General features: G+C 40.6%; 1 protein-coding gene across 1 annotated transcript in view; it reads right to left on the reverse strand.

Moving 5' to 3' along the window:
• The window catches only part of scube2 (signal peptide, CUB domain, EGF-like 2), a 138,883-nt gene that overhangs the window by 15,981 nt on the left and 107,509 nt on the right, over positions 1-15,393 (reverse strand). Inside the window, exons 18-20 of the mRNA XM_080190201.1 lie at positions 4,503-4,670; positions 2,658-2,819; positions 1,044-1,241 (exon numbers count right to left, since the gene is read on the reverse strand). Of these exons, the coding sequence (XP_080046327.1) occupies positions 1,044-1,241; positions 2,658-2,819; positions 4,503-4,670 (528 nt within the window). The remainder of the gene's footprint in view (positions 1-1,043; positions 1,242-2,657; positions 2,820-4,502; positions 4,671-15,393) is intronic.

Raw genomic sequence — 15,393 nt, forward strand, 5'->3', positions numbered from 1 at the left:
GTATAGACCCCAGACTTGGTGAGTTAAGTGAAGGGCCAAAACCTGGGAGATGGAGAAAAGAGCATCATCATGGCTGTAGGGGGTTGGGCCACAGGGAGATGATTGGGCAGGGGAAGGGAACCACCGGTGAATGTGGAGGGCATGGACAGAGGCACCAGGGATACTGAGACTCAGGCCAATTAATCTTCGCCCAGCATGTTTTGTTCCTAGGATGGCAACTACTGAATGAATAAAATGAGATCAAGCAGTGCTCTCAAGCACATATAGGGGAAAGATTTCTTGGGCTATTTGAAAAAAACAAAATAAATTCACAGATATTATTTAAGTAAGTAATGTATTTGCATTTTTCAATGCAGATACTAAATACATTTTCTGTCTTGGAACAGATGAGCGTTTTAAGTCTATTTGATAGTTTCAAGTGCATTTGATGTCTTTGAGTGCCTGTTGCAATGTATTTGCACTTGATGTCAATGATGGCAAAACACTGCTGCCTGAAAAATTAATTCCAGATTAGAACATTTGATGTCAAATGGCTGTTGATCATTTCAAATGCATTTGAATACAAAAATAATATCACATTTTTTTGGTTGGATGTGACATAGTACTGAGCTATGTAGAGCTTCAATTTTAATCACTGTTTCAATTTCAATTTCAGTTTCAATTTTAATCACTGATCTTTGCTGAGTTTTCTGATCTCAGCTAGAAGCAATTGGGAGAGAGAAGATAATGTTTAATTAGCCTCAGTGGGAGGAAGAAAGCTGGTCAGGATTTCTGCTTCTCTGACTGGCCTGTTTATCTGCTATTTATCTGTAAATATGTATATATAGCACACAGCATTAGTTCAGATTAAACCCAAGTGTAATGTCTGACTGAAGATGGTAACATACTGTAGAACTATAATTACCCATCATGAATCTATCACCTTCAACAAAAGGAGTTAATAAACTGGGAGTTTAGATTCTTATGAGCAGATAAATGCACACTTATTAAAAACTAATTGAAAACATTATAAAATGATGAATTTTACAGGTGTTCTGACTTACAGCTTTTTCTCATGACTAGATAGTCACCACACTCATCATCAATTGGTAGAAATATTTCTGGGACAACAATGAGAATGCGGCGTTTTGGAGGTGGACTTAAGTTCCAGGTGCATTCAACATTTGCAGGGTAGTCACCAGGATAATTTGGAGACTCAATATATCCAGTATAGTCTCCAAGTTCTCCTCCACATTGCCTGTCTGATACACAATAACCATTAAGAATTTAATTAGGAACTGCTTAGTACTTTTTCCAAAAAGCCATCTCAAGCGAGAGAATCAGCAAGAGATCTAAAACATAGGCATTCACATACAGGAGCCCTGTAATATACCCATGCTGATAAATATGAGTTCTCCCTTTCTTCATTTGGACTCTGGAAAGCATACCCATTCTGAAACCACTGTTTATTCAAAATTTTCTCCTGTGTTTATTTATCTTTAACTATTACCTAGAGTATTTCTTTTGTGTAATATCAAATGTTCAACATAGCCAAATAATGAATAGAACAACCACAATTACAATGCAATTAGTAAATGATAAGAAAAGTATTTACAATAACAATTCAGCTTTAACTTGATAAAATATACCAATAACTTCACAGGAACAGTATCAGACAAAACATGCCACATACACAAATGGCCAAACACTTGGTCAAAAATTTTAAGGAGTGCCTTAAAGACAGAAAGAGAAGCAGAAAGGCTTAAGAAGGGAATTTCAGAGTTTGGGCCTTAAGACGCATGCGAAGGCAAGGCCACCAAGGATGGAGAGATGTGCAAGATGATAGAATTAGAGGAACACAGATATCTTGATGGTTGTGAGGATGGAGGAAATTACAGGTATAGGGAGAGATAAGGCCATGCAGGGATTTGAAAACAAGGAGAAGAATTTTGTAATTGAGACAAAATTTAACTAGGAGCCAATTTAGACCAGTCAAACACAAAGAATGATGGGTGAATGGGCTTATGAAGGGTCATCACAGACCTAAAATGTTCATTCTGTTTCTCTCCACAAATGCTGCCTGACTTGCTGGGTATTTCCAGGATTTTATATTTTTACTTCAGACTTCCAGCATTTGTTGTATTTTGCTTTTATATTAGTGTTAATTCCTGAAAAGCCCAGCATCATTCGTCCTAGACTCCTCAACCAGTGGAAGTAGCTTTTTCCCACTTATCCTGTCAACTCCATTGAATATCGAGAAAACTTCGATCAAATCACCTAAAAATCTTCTAAATTCTAGGGAGTATAAACCTAGTTTAGAAAATTTCTCCTCATAACTTAAGCCTTGCAGTCCGGGTACCATTCTGATAAATCCATGCTGCACTCCCTCCAAGGTTTCCCAACGTGTGGTGCCCAGAACTGCAGTATTCCAAGTAGTGTCTAACCAGGGCTTTGTACAGCTATAAAATAGCATCTATCTCATATTCTGGTCTGCTAGATAATAAAACCCAACCAACGTTCCATTCACATTTATGATTATTTTCTATACCTGTTATGACATTTAATGTTTTGTGTTACGTGATCCCCCAAGAGCTTTGGACTTCTACTGTTTAAGGTTTTCACCAAGTACTCAATTCTATTCCGTTTATATTCAATATTATACAGATATTAATACCTACTTTTACATTGAGTAATATTAGTCGATCCATCAAAATCTGTTGTAGTATTTCCAGGACAAGCAACGCAGTGATTTTGTCCAAACTCTGGCTGAAACATCCCCACAAGACATCGTCTGCACCTATGTATGTTTGTGTCATAAAAGTGACCAGGCGAACACTGAACTGTGGGAATAGAATGGAAGATCCAAACAAAATCTTAAGCATTTATCAAGGCAAGCTCTATGACTCTAAAATTAACTGGATGCTCCACTGGTTTCATATCATAACTTGAGTGAGAATCTGGCAGAATCTGTTGGAAACCCATGCCATGACCTCCTCTACCCATAAAAAGCAAAAAAGGATAGAGTTTGGATTTCCTCCTTTAAGTATTTATTTCTGAAACTCTGCAAAGCCTATAAAACTCTTTGCCTGAAGTCACCATTATACCTTTTCATTCCTTTCCCTGGAGCACTGAGATTTTGCAGCCATTTTTTAATTCACATGTAATGGCACCAATTCTGGACCTGGGCTGTGGGATGTATCAGAATATCTGCTTGCGAAGAATGTGATTTTCCCAGTGCTGCCTACCTTGTATGCTGGTTAAAGTTTTCTACATTTCAAGGATTGCTCACCAGTTCCGCGCACTTTATTTGGTTCTCCAGCTGTAAAACTGGCTTGGGATTTACCTCATGGACCACCACATGTTATGGTGCAGCCCTTAATGAGTTAAACAGTTGATTTTCTAACTCCCCCTGCCACCACTTCATCTATGGAGCAGCTTTTGATTTCTTCAACTACCTTACTGAATTCTGCAATTTTGACATCACTTTTTCAGGTCAGACTTACAAACTTCTTTAAGGCTAACTTTTTGACATTTCAGGGTCTTTCACAGCTGCCTCCATATTGTATGTTGATTGGGCTGGCTAAGGAATGATTGCTGAAACATTGGTATGTTTCTGGTTTATTGGATATAACAGAATTATACAGATAAACATTACTAGGTGTTACCCTGCTTAAGCTAGAACTAGTCTCCTTCTCAACATTTGATGATGTGTTTCTTACATCACCTTTATGGTGGTGCGTTGCCATCGTCCCAAACATTAACCCTTTCAACCCTAATACTACACCTGCATGCTAACTTTCTGCATCCCTTATGTAGGCACATCCAAGTCGCTTTGAACTTCAATACTTGCACGTTTCTCATCTTTTAAAAAAATTCTAGTTTTTTCACTCTTGTAGTCAAAGTGAATAATTTTGCACTTCTCTACATTATAGTCCACCTGTCATCTTGTTGCCCACTCACCTAACCTATCTCTTTGCAGCCTCTCTGTGTCCTCCCCACTGCTTACTTTTCCACCAATTTGGTATCATCAACAAATCTAGATACATTACTCTTCGTCTCTTCACCTAAGTCATTAATATAGATTGTAGATAGGATTGTAAATATGTAGTGAATTATTATGACCTGAAGTATATCACCTGAGAGGATGGTAGAAACAGATGCAACAGTACCTTTCAAAAGGAAATGCACAAATAATTGAAGAGGAAAACACTGCAGGACTACAAGGAAACAGCAGGATTAATTGGACGGCTCATTCAAATAGCCACACAGGCATGATTGTCCAATGGTTTCTTTCTGAACTATAATGCTAAACTAAAAATATTGCAGCAAGCACAAAGATATTAATGTGTCTTAATTACATTATTGTGCTCAAAAGCCCCTGACAGCAACACTGTTCTGTTCAAGTGCAGCATAACTTTATAAAATTCTACTTCCCAACATCCAAAAAGAAAAGCTTGCCAATCCTCAATCTTCTGACTGGAACATTTAGCAAGCCTCATCAGGATTAGAAGACATGATCTTACCTTTTGTTTCACAATCCTGAAACGATGCTGCTCCTTCACGTTTTGTTGTTAAACCTCCGCCACAAGAAAAGCATGAAGTCCGCCCAAACTCGGGCTGATATGTTCCCAAAGGACATGGTTGGCATGGCCTGAATCCATCAGAGGAAAACTCTCCACCAAGACACTGCCCTGCAAACAAAAAAAACAAAAATTAACTATTTTCAAACCTATTTCAATTACCAAATTAAGTTGCACAATATTGTTTCACACAAAACGAAGGAGGTTGTCATCGACTTCACGAAGCATAGTGGCGAATATGCCCCTGTCTACATCACTGGGGATGAAATAGAAATGGTTGAGAGCTTCGGGTTTTTAGGTGTCCAGATCACCAACAACCTATCCTAGAATCCCCATGCCAGTTAAGAACTATAGTTAAGAAAGCCCACTTCTACTTTCTCTGAAGACTAAGGAAATTTGGCATGTTAGCTACAATTCTCACCAACTTTTACAGATGAACTACAGAAAGCATTCTTTCCGGTTGTATCACAGCTTGGTATTGCTCTACTCTGCCCAAGAAACTACAAAAGCTCATGAATGTAGCATACTCTATCACGCAAACCAGTCTCTCATCCAGAATTGACATTCAGCTGCCTCAGAAAAGCAGCCAACATACTTAAGGACTTCACGCACCACGGACATTCTCTCTTCCACCTTCTACCATTGAGAAACAGATACAAAAGTCTGAGGACACGTACCAACCAACTCAAGAACAGCATTTTTCTTGCTTCCAGCAGTCTTTTGAATGGCCTACCTTGCACTAAGTTGATCTTTCTCTACATCCTAGCTATGAGTGTAACACAACTTTCTGCACTCTCCTTTTCTTCTCTATGAACTAAATGCTTTGTCTAAATAGCATACAAGAAACAATAGTTTTCACTGCATACTAACACATATGACATTAATAAATCAAATCAAAAATTAAACTGCCTCAGAAGTTTGACTTTTAGGATACATTCTCATTAATTTGTTCCTTTATGCAAGAATATAGATCGCCTTCACGTAAAGAAATTAAACGTTGGGTAACCAATCTGAACTTGCCATCCTTTTGTAAGTAATGCCCAAGTTCTTTTTCTACAAGAGAGGAAAAATTGCCACCAAAGGAATGAATGAGATTGTGCACCTCATGAATATTTTCTTTGATTGATAATATGAAGATGGAGAATTCCTACTGTGAGTGATTTTTAAACAGTGGACAGAAAGAAAAAATGAGTGATGAAATAGCACTGTTTTATGATGCCAAATGAACAAGTAATGTAAAAAAAAGACATGAAAACATTTAAATTTCTATAAAAGGTACTAGGAAAATAAAGTATCTGATGGGTATTATTCATGATTATACACCAGAAGAAAATAGCATGAAATTATTTCCTGAAGTAAAGTATCTTTGTGCCCAGATTTCACCAAATAATGTGGACTTGATCAAAGCCTACAGCATAAAATAAATAAAAATGAGTTTACGTATGAGTGAGAAAGAACATCAGCAGTTTATGCCACTTTAAAATAAACATTCCAAACCTGAGTAATAATACCTGATAACTAAATAATTAGTTACTCAATAATACATGAGAAATTAGTTATTCAATAATACCTGAGAAATAATAAACCTGCATGGGACCAGGAGGAGCAGGACCCCATTACTCTAGTTTTTGCTTCAATGAAAATTAATAATAAATTAACCTAACGTGGGGTCCATGATATGCTACTTGCTCACCTCTTTGACTAAAACATTTCATTGTGGTGTTAACTGCTAATATCATTTGGTTTTATCAAGTCGCAATTCCTCATTACTCCATGGCAATGAGCTTTGGCAGTTTTCATCCATACCACTAGGTGGAGCATTTCACCAGAAGGAGAGACTGGTGCGTGCAGCCAGTACCTTCCCAATCATGCTCACACAACATTCACAATCAGAGCATTAGAAACATTAAGAAATCAAATAACCTGTTTCTAGCACTCCTATGTAGAAAGGGCTGAATGTGCAGTGGCAGTGATAGGAATAATATACAAATTAGTGAAGAGAAATTCAAAATAAATCATATCAGAATTTATGTAACAAAATTTATGTAAAAAGAAATTCTCGAGCGCTGCCAAAAAACTTCGGTTACCAAATCAGTATCTCCAAGACTGAGGTAATGTTTCAGCCAGCCAACTTGTGCATAGCAAGGTCCCCCAAACAGCAAAGAGACAAGTGAGCAGATAATCTAGGAATTAAATTCATCACTGTTATCACATTTGGCACTATGACCTGTAATACGGCTTTTTGGCAGCTTCAGAATTTACATTGCCGAAATGTCATTGATATAGATATGGACTGTTAGATCAATGGGGAAGGTGATTTACTGTTTGGCATTGGCAAACAGCGCATTGATAACCAGCTTAATACATTTGTGTATTGCAGACTATGATATGCATAAGATTTCCCCTTTCACACACTGAAAGAAAGTACAGGAAAAGCATGGATCCCTCGTCCAGCAAGCAGCAGGTTCATTTGAGGGAACTACAGAAATCTGTAAATGCCTCCTTGGAGAAGGGTAGCGTCCCGATGCACTGCTTTTCAGTTAGTTCCAAGAAAGCTGCACTACCTGGTATGCTAGGTGTGGCCTCTTTCCAGCAGCCTTAACTGCTGTCTTCTGTTGCTCCTTTTGCTTCACCTGTTTATCCACTTAAGTTGAACTGGCAGTATTAACATCAAGGATCACCAGACTATATTAAAGCAATATAGTGTGGGAAATTCAAACAGGACAGTGGAATACAGATTCTGTGAGCCAATTACCTACAACTGAATGCTTTCTTAAAGTAAATGAACAAGCACACTTCCTTCTATGTAGTTTCCCTGTTTCATTGTTGCTGGGTGGATTTTAATCAGGAATAGAACGCAGCCAAGCCCCCAGATTTTTTGAAGCCTTATGGCAGAGGCAAGGATAATGACTGCACTCCTGTTCCCTGGCAGTGCGATGAGGGTTGTCAAACGCTCTGTGTAGCAGATGTGGAGAAATTGCAGAGGTCATCAACTCCAGGACCTGGATATAGCACAATTAGTGTTTCAATGACTTCACAAGAGGAACAATGCTGAGTACTGAATTCTCCTCTCCCTACAATACATGGCTGCAGTCATTCACACCACCATTCTTAACAATTCCTTTCCTTCCATTACTATGTTCACCACCTAACGCAGGACTGGCCTATATCACCACTTATTCCCATTCCAACACTCATGCAACTTCCTTCCTATCTTCACACTCAGTCACTTGATTCCCTTTCCGTACATACTCTCATCCTGCTTGCATTGTGATTCTTCTCCCTCAGATGTTTTAACACAACTAGTCTGCTTAATTTACATATTTAAAAACTAAAAGCGATTAAATAGGATCCCCCTTAGATCAGCCCTTGATCAGAAAACCAAAACAAAATATGATGAAGTAATAAAATAAAACTTTGGGAGAAGCCATAAACAATCCAATTAATAACAGAAGATGGTATATCCAATAAAATTATTAATTGAATCCCAAAATGTAATTAACAGGGGAGCACAGTGGTAAGCTTTGCTGTCTCACAGTGCCAGGGACCCAGGTTCGATTCCCGGCTTGGATCACCATCTGTGTGGAGTGTGCACGTTCTCCCTGTGTCTGCATGGGTTTCTTCCGGGTGCTCTGGTTTCCTCCCACATTCTGAAAGACGTGCTGGTTATGTGCATTGACCCGAACAGGTGCCAGAATGTGGCAACTAGCGGAATTTCATAGTAACTTCATTGCAGTGTTAATGTAAGCCTTATTTGTGAAAAATAAGTAAAACTTTAAACTTGACTCTAACTAAAGAAAAACTAACTCAATTATTAATGCCATCTGCTTTAAACATTTCCTTCCTTCTCATAAAAATTCCTTGGAAGCATCTGCTGCCAAAGACAAAATTAAAACTGGACAATCCCGACTCTCCACAAGCAGAGGAGAAGGAAGCTTAAGCACTCAACCATCAATGATGTCCTTTCCTCATTTGTATAGATAAAAGGAAAATTTGGAATTCCTAAATCACAATTTTTCCAGTACTTGCAAATGGGACAGCACTTAAGAGTGCTTCAGCCCTAAGCAGATTAAAGCCCATAGATCAGATTTCAAGGAATGGATTCAAAGCACAAAAGGCAGGAAGGAGCAGGTCTTCAGAACTTTTGCATTCCTCATTATCAAAAAGCATCAAGAACAAAATGTTTTTTAAAAGTAACTACTTGGAAAAGGAGTCAGATTACCAACACAGCAGATGCCCAATAGAAAGAAAGCCACATATATAAGTTTGGCTGGAGTTTAAAGTACTGGCCCAGTCAAAAATATCCAAGTAGCTTTCCTTCATAAAACAATACTGATGACCCTAATAAATCCTGGCAATGAGTCACTTTGATGTATATGTTGAGGGCATGGTTCTAGTGAAGGATACAGTACATACTTCGATATATAGGATCTAGTATTGAAAGCAGAATCTCTAGATTCCGAATAAATTATTTAGACTTCTGCATCAATTTCACAATCTGAATGAGAATACATAACAGAAAAAACACTTCTGCATCAATTTCACAATCTGAAAGAGAATACATAACAGAAAAAACAACAGCAAAATGTAAGAGTTTCAAAAGGGGTGACTGAAATGTCACAGTGAGCTTGCGCAAGCCAGTGGGAAGGAAACTGCAGCCTCAGTGAGATTCAGCCAGATTGAGGGTACCGGGAATGTGGAGCTGAGTGGGAATTCAGTGCTGAGGGGAAAGAGGTGCTCATCTTCAGGAGCAGCAGAGCAGCAACTCTGCAAGGGCGATTCAAGGACAAGTGAGAGATAGAAAGAAATCAAACTGTGCCATCACAGCCAGCAGATAAGGGATTGGCTGGTGACTGGTCCATAGTTTTTCCTTTCTATTTTCTCCTTTTTGTCTTGACATTGTAGTTGATGTTGTAAGTTAGCTTAAGGGTTAAGTCATGGCAGGAGATCCCAGACCTCCTGTTGTGCAATGTGGGAATTCAGGGATTCTTCCTGTGTCCCTGGCTTCTTCATGTACAAGAAGTGTGTCCAACTGCAGCTTCTGTTAGACCATTTTATGGCTCTGGAGCTGTAGGTGTATTCACTTTTGAGCATCCACAATGCTGAAGAAGTTGTGGACAGCATGTTCAGTGAGTTGGTCATACTGCAAATAAAAATTACTGAGGGAGATAGGGAATGGGTGACCACCAGACAGAGGGAGGGTAGGAAGGCAGTACAAGGCAATTATCTTATCTGCAATTATCTTCCTCCCAAACAGATATACTGTTTTGGATACTGTTGGGGGAGATAGCTCACCAGTGGAAGGTGACAGCAGCCAGGTTCTTGGCACTGGAACTGGCTCTGCTGCACAGGAGGACAGAAAAAAAAGTGGCAAAGCTATAGTGATAGATAACTCAATTGCAAATGGAGCTGAGTCCACAAAAAGATCAGCCATGATCTTATTCAATGGTGGATCAGGCTGGACGGGTCAGAAAGCCTACTCCTGCTCTTAGTTTGTATGTTCTTATGTAAAGGGAATTGCCAGGCATTTCTGCAGACACAATCGAGACTCCAGGATGGTATTTTGCTGCCCTGGTGCAAGGGTCAAGAATGTCTCAGAGTGGCTGCAGGACATTCTGGAGGAGGAGGGTGAACAGCCAGTTGTAGTTTTGCATACTGGCACTAATGATTTAGGTAAAACATGGGATGAGGTCCTACAAGCTGAATTCAGGGAGTTAGGAGCTAAACTAAAAAGTAGGACCTCAAAGGTAGAAATCTCAGGATTGTTACTAGTGCCAACTGCTTGTCAGAGTAGGAATGTCAGGATAGCTAAGATGAATACATGGCTTGAGAGATGGTGCAAGAGGGAGGGATTCAAATTCCTGGAACATTGGAACCGGTTCTGAGGGAGGTGGGACCAGTACAAATTGGATGGTCTACAGGAACCAATGTCCTAAGGGGAGTGTTTGCTAGTGTTGTTGAAGAGTGTTTAAACTAATGTGGCAGGGGGATGGGAACCGATGCAGGAAGTCAGAGGGAGGTAAAGTGGGGACAGAAACAAAAAGCAGCAAGGGAAAAAGTGGAAGGCAGAGAAACCAAAGACAAAAATCAAAAAGGGCCACAGTACAGAATTGTGAAGAACTCAGTGACTGAGTCCAGAAAAGATAAGAGAAATAAAACACAGGGACAGTGTATACAACATGACAGGACTGATGGTCTGAAGGGAACTTAGAACTTAGAATCCCTACAGTACAGAAAGAGGCCATTCGGCCCATTGAGTCTGCACCGACCACAATCCCACCCAGGCCCTACCCCCATATCCCTACATATTTACCCACTAATCCCGCTAACCTATACATCTCAGGACACTAAGGGCAATTTTAGCATGGCCAATCAACCTAACCCGCACATTTTTGGACTGTGGAAGGAAACCAGAGCATCTGGAGGAAACCCACACAGACATGAGGAGAATGTGCAAACTCCACACAGACAATGACCAAGCTGGGAATCAAACCCAGGTCTCTGGAGCTGTGAAGCAGCAGTGCTAACCACTGTGCTACCTTACCGCCCTAATATAAACTCTAGGTTAAATTGCGTTTATTTCAATGTAAGAAGCCTGACAGGTAAGGCAGATTAATTCAGGGCATGGATGGGTACATGGGCCTATGATATTATAGCTATTACTGAAACATGGCTAAGGGAGGGTTAGAACTGGCAACCCAATGTTTCAAGATACAGATGCTATAGGAAAGATAGAACAGGAGGTAAGAGAAGGGGGAGTTGCATTTATATTTAAGGAGAACATTATGGCTGTACTGAGAGGGGATATTTCTGAGGTTTCACCCACTGAGTCTATATGGGTAGAACTGAGAAATAAGAAAGGGGAGATCATTTTGATAGAATTGTACTTTAGGCCCCCAAATAGTCAGCAGGAAATTGAGGAACAAATATATAAGGAGATTACTAATAATGCCAAGAAAAATATGGTGGTAATAATCGGGGACTTTAACTTTCCCAACATTGACTGGGACAGCCATAGTATTAGGGGCTTGGATGGAGAGAGATTTGTTGAGTGTATTCAGGAGGAATTTCTTATTCAGTATATGGATGGCCAACTTTAAGGGCCATTATAATTAATTATAGGACGGATGTCAGAGGTAGGTTCTTTACTCAGAGGATAGTAAGGGCGTGGAATGCCCTGCCTGCAGCCAACTCGCCAACTTTAAGAGCGCTCAAATGGTCAGTGGATAGGCATAGGGATAATATTGGAATAGTTTAGGTTAGAGGGTCATTAGATTCGTTCCACTGGTCGGCGCAACATCAAGGGCTGAAGGGCCTGTACTGTGCTGTAATGTTCTATGTTCTATCTATGTTGTAACTAGAGAGGGGGCAAAACTTGGAAAATAAGGAAGGGCAGGTGACAGAAGTGTTAGTGAGGGATCACTTTGGGACACTGACCATAATTCCATTAGTTTTAAGATAGGTATGATTGATAGGTCTGGCCCAAAAATTAAAATTCTGAATTGGGGCAAGGCCAATTTTGATGGTATTAGACAGGAACTTTCAAAAGTTGATGGGGGGGCGGGGGGGCATGTCTGTTGGCGGGCAAAGGGACATCTGGAAAGTGGGAGGCTTTCGAAAGTGTGTTAACCAGGATTCAGGGTAAGCAAATTTCTTTTACAGTGAAGAGCAAGGCTAGTAAAAGTAGGGAACGCTGGATGACTTGGAATTTTGAGGCCCTGGTCAAAAAGGAGACACATGATGCGCCTAGGCAGCTGGGATCAAGTGGATCCCTTGAAGAGTACAAAGATTATCAGAGTAGAGTTAAGAGAGAAATCAGGAGGACAAAAAGGGGACATGAGATTGCTTTTGCAGAAAAGGCAAAAGAGAATCCAAAGAGCTTCTACAAATACATAAAGGACAAAAGAGTAACTAGGGGGAGAATAGGGCCTCTTAAGGGTCAACAAGGTCATCTACGTACGAATCCGAAAGAGATAGGTCAGATCCTAAATTAATATTTCTCATTGGCATTTACTGTTCAGAAAATCATGGATGTTCGGGAACTTGGGGAAATAAATAGTGATGTCATGAGGAGTGTACATATAACAGACAGGGAGGTGCTGATAGTCTTAAAGCGCATCAAGGTACATAAATCCCTGGGACCTGATGAAATATATCCCAGGACGTTGTGGGAGGCTAGGGCGGAAATTGCGGGTCCTATAGCAGAGACATTTGAATCACCAACAGCCACAAGTGAGGTGCCTGCAGATTGGAGGATAGCAAATGTTGTGCCTTAGTTTAAGATGGGCTGCAGGGAAATGTCTGGGAACTACAGACCAATGAGACTAACATCTGTAGTGGGTAAGTTGTTCGAAGGTATCCTGAGAGACAGGATCTACAGGCAGTGGAAAATCATGTCTCACGAATTTCACAGACTTTTTTGAAGGAGTAACCAAGAAGGTAGATGAGGGCAATGCAGTTGAAGTTGTCTGCATGGACTTTAGCAAGGTCTTTGACAAGGTACTGCATGGTAGGTTGTTGCATAAGGTTAAATCTCACAGTATCCAGGGTGAGGTAGCCAATTGGACACAATTGTCGGCTTGACGACAGATGACAGAGGGTGATTGCAGAGGGTTGATTTTCAAACTGGAGGTTTGAGACCAGCAGTGCACCTCAGGGATCGGTGCTGGGTCCACCGTTATTTGTCATTTATATTAATTATTTGGATGAGAACTTACGGTTAGTAATTTTGCGGATGACATGAAAATTGATGGAATCACGGACAGTGAAGATGTTTATCTAGAATTGCAATGGGATCTTGATCAATTGGGCCAGTGGACTGATGAATGGCAGATGAAGTTTAATTTAGATAAGTGTGAGGTGATGCATTTTGGTGAATGAAACCAGGGACGAACCTCCTCAGTTAATGGTAGGGCACTGGGGAGAGTTAAAGAACAAAAAGATCTAGGGGTACAGGTTCTTGGCTCCTTGAAAGTGGCACCGCAGGCGGACAGAATGGTGAAGAAGACATTCGGCATATTTGGTTTCATTGGTCAGAACACTGAATATAGGAGTTGGGACATCTTGTTGATGTTGTACAAGACATTATTAGTAAAACTACACTTGAAATACTGTTTCAGTTCTGGTTACCCTATTAAAGAAAGGATGTTATGAAACTGGAGAGAGTGCAGAAAAGATTTACTAGGATGCAACCGGGACTTAATGGTTTAAGTTAGAAGGAGAGGCTGGATAGACTGGACTTTTTTCCTTGGAACTTGGGAGGTTTAGGGGTGATCTTATAGAGGTCTATTAAATTATGAGGGACATAGATAAGGTAGATTGTCAACATATTTTCCAAAGGTAGGGGAGTCTAAAACTAGAGGGCATAGGTTTAAAGTGAGAGGGGAGAGATACAAAATGGTCCAGGGGGTCAGAGGGTGGTGAGTTTGGAACGAGCTGCCAGAGGCAATAGTAGAGGCAGGTACAATTTTGCCTTTTAAAAAGCATTTAGACAGTTACATAGGTAAGATGGGTATAGAGGGAGATGGGCCAAATGTGAGCAATTGGGACTAACTTAGTGGTAAAAACTGGGAGGCACGGACAATTTGGGCTGAAGGGCCTCTTTCCATGCTGTAAACCTCTATGACTCTAAGGCATACAGGGCAGAATTTTATCAAAGATTCTGAGCCCAACAGCAGCTGGAAATGTGTGTTGGCAGCATGCACGGCCAGCTGGCAGGATATCCTCCTTGATTTTACAGGTGGCAGCTCATGAATAAGCTGCCACTGGACTTGCTGTCCGTACAAGATGGTCACCCACCCCAGTAGAGCGGCCAGACCAGTCAGAGGGCCAGCAGCTCAGCAGTGCCATCAGGAATGGTAGCCACTGCTGAAGAAGGCAGCCCAGCCTGCCTCAGGTAGGCCAAAGAAACATTTAAAAAACATTATGAGGAGAAACTCTCAGCTCATCTCTGGTGCCACAAAAGCTATCTTTTCTGTCCATAGGTCCCTCTTTGAATGAAAAAATACCTCACCCTGGGCTGCAGCTGGGAAGCTACCTACATTCAGTTGGCAGTGAGTCGATCTGATATCTGCAAAATGCTGACAACCTAGAAAAATAACCACAAGTGAACCATTTGGATATTTAACTTTGTTTTCCACTTCTTTGGGGCAATAAGCCTTTTCAAAGTCAGTCCTGCTGTCTGTAAAATTCCCCAATGACAGAACATTTTTGGGGGCTGATCTGCCATGCCGTTACCCACCCCCGCCTCCCCCCCTGAGTTTTACCATCACCATCCCCCAGTGTGAACCATCTCTTGTGGGCTGGCAAATTCCTGCAGTGTTTTCTAAACAAAACAGAGATCAAATGATACAATTACTGAGTGTGGAAAATGTAAAATAAAAAGCAAGTTAACCCTGTATTTCTCTGTATTTTCTATTATTTCTCTTCTGAAGATGATGACTTGTGTTAGGAGTTATGGTTTCATGGATACTGAAAGGTTTCCAGTGCCTCATACAAAGAAATGGCTTTAATGTGAGGTGATACAGTAACTCCCTCTGTGCATCACCAGCTTGAAGAAAAGAAACTTGTGTGCCCCAATGACCCTTTGATCAGTACCATCAGGAGGTCCTTGCTCCTGGGAGCCAGCCTTGGTGATAAGGTCGGGAAGAGGTGCCAGACAAAGTAAGGTCCAGAAAGTCCTAAACAGCAGAACCAGCAAAGTTTTGCCAGCTGTGAAAGGAGAAAGCTGCAGTGGCAAGTCGGTCCCAGTCATCATGGTTTGATGTGCCACTGAAATCTGACCACCCAACCTATCATGATCTTGTGGATAATGACAGCACCCTAAGGACTCCAT

This window comes from Carcharhinus amblyrhynchos, chromosome 6, assembly GCF_965287045.1.
Source record: "Carcharhinus amblyrhynchos chromosome 6, sCarAmb.v2.hapA, whole genome shotgun sequence".
NCBI lineage: Eukaryota > Metazoa > Chordata > Chondrichthyes > Carcharhiniformes > Carcharhinidae > Carcharhinus > Carcharhinus amblyrhynchos.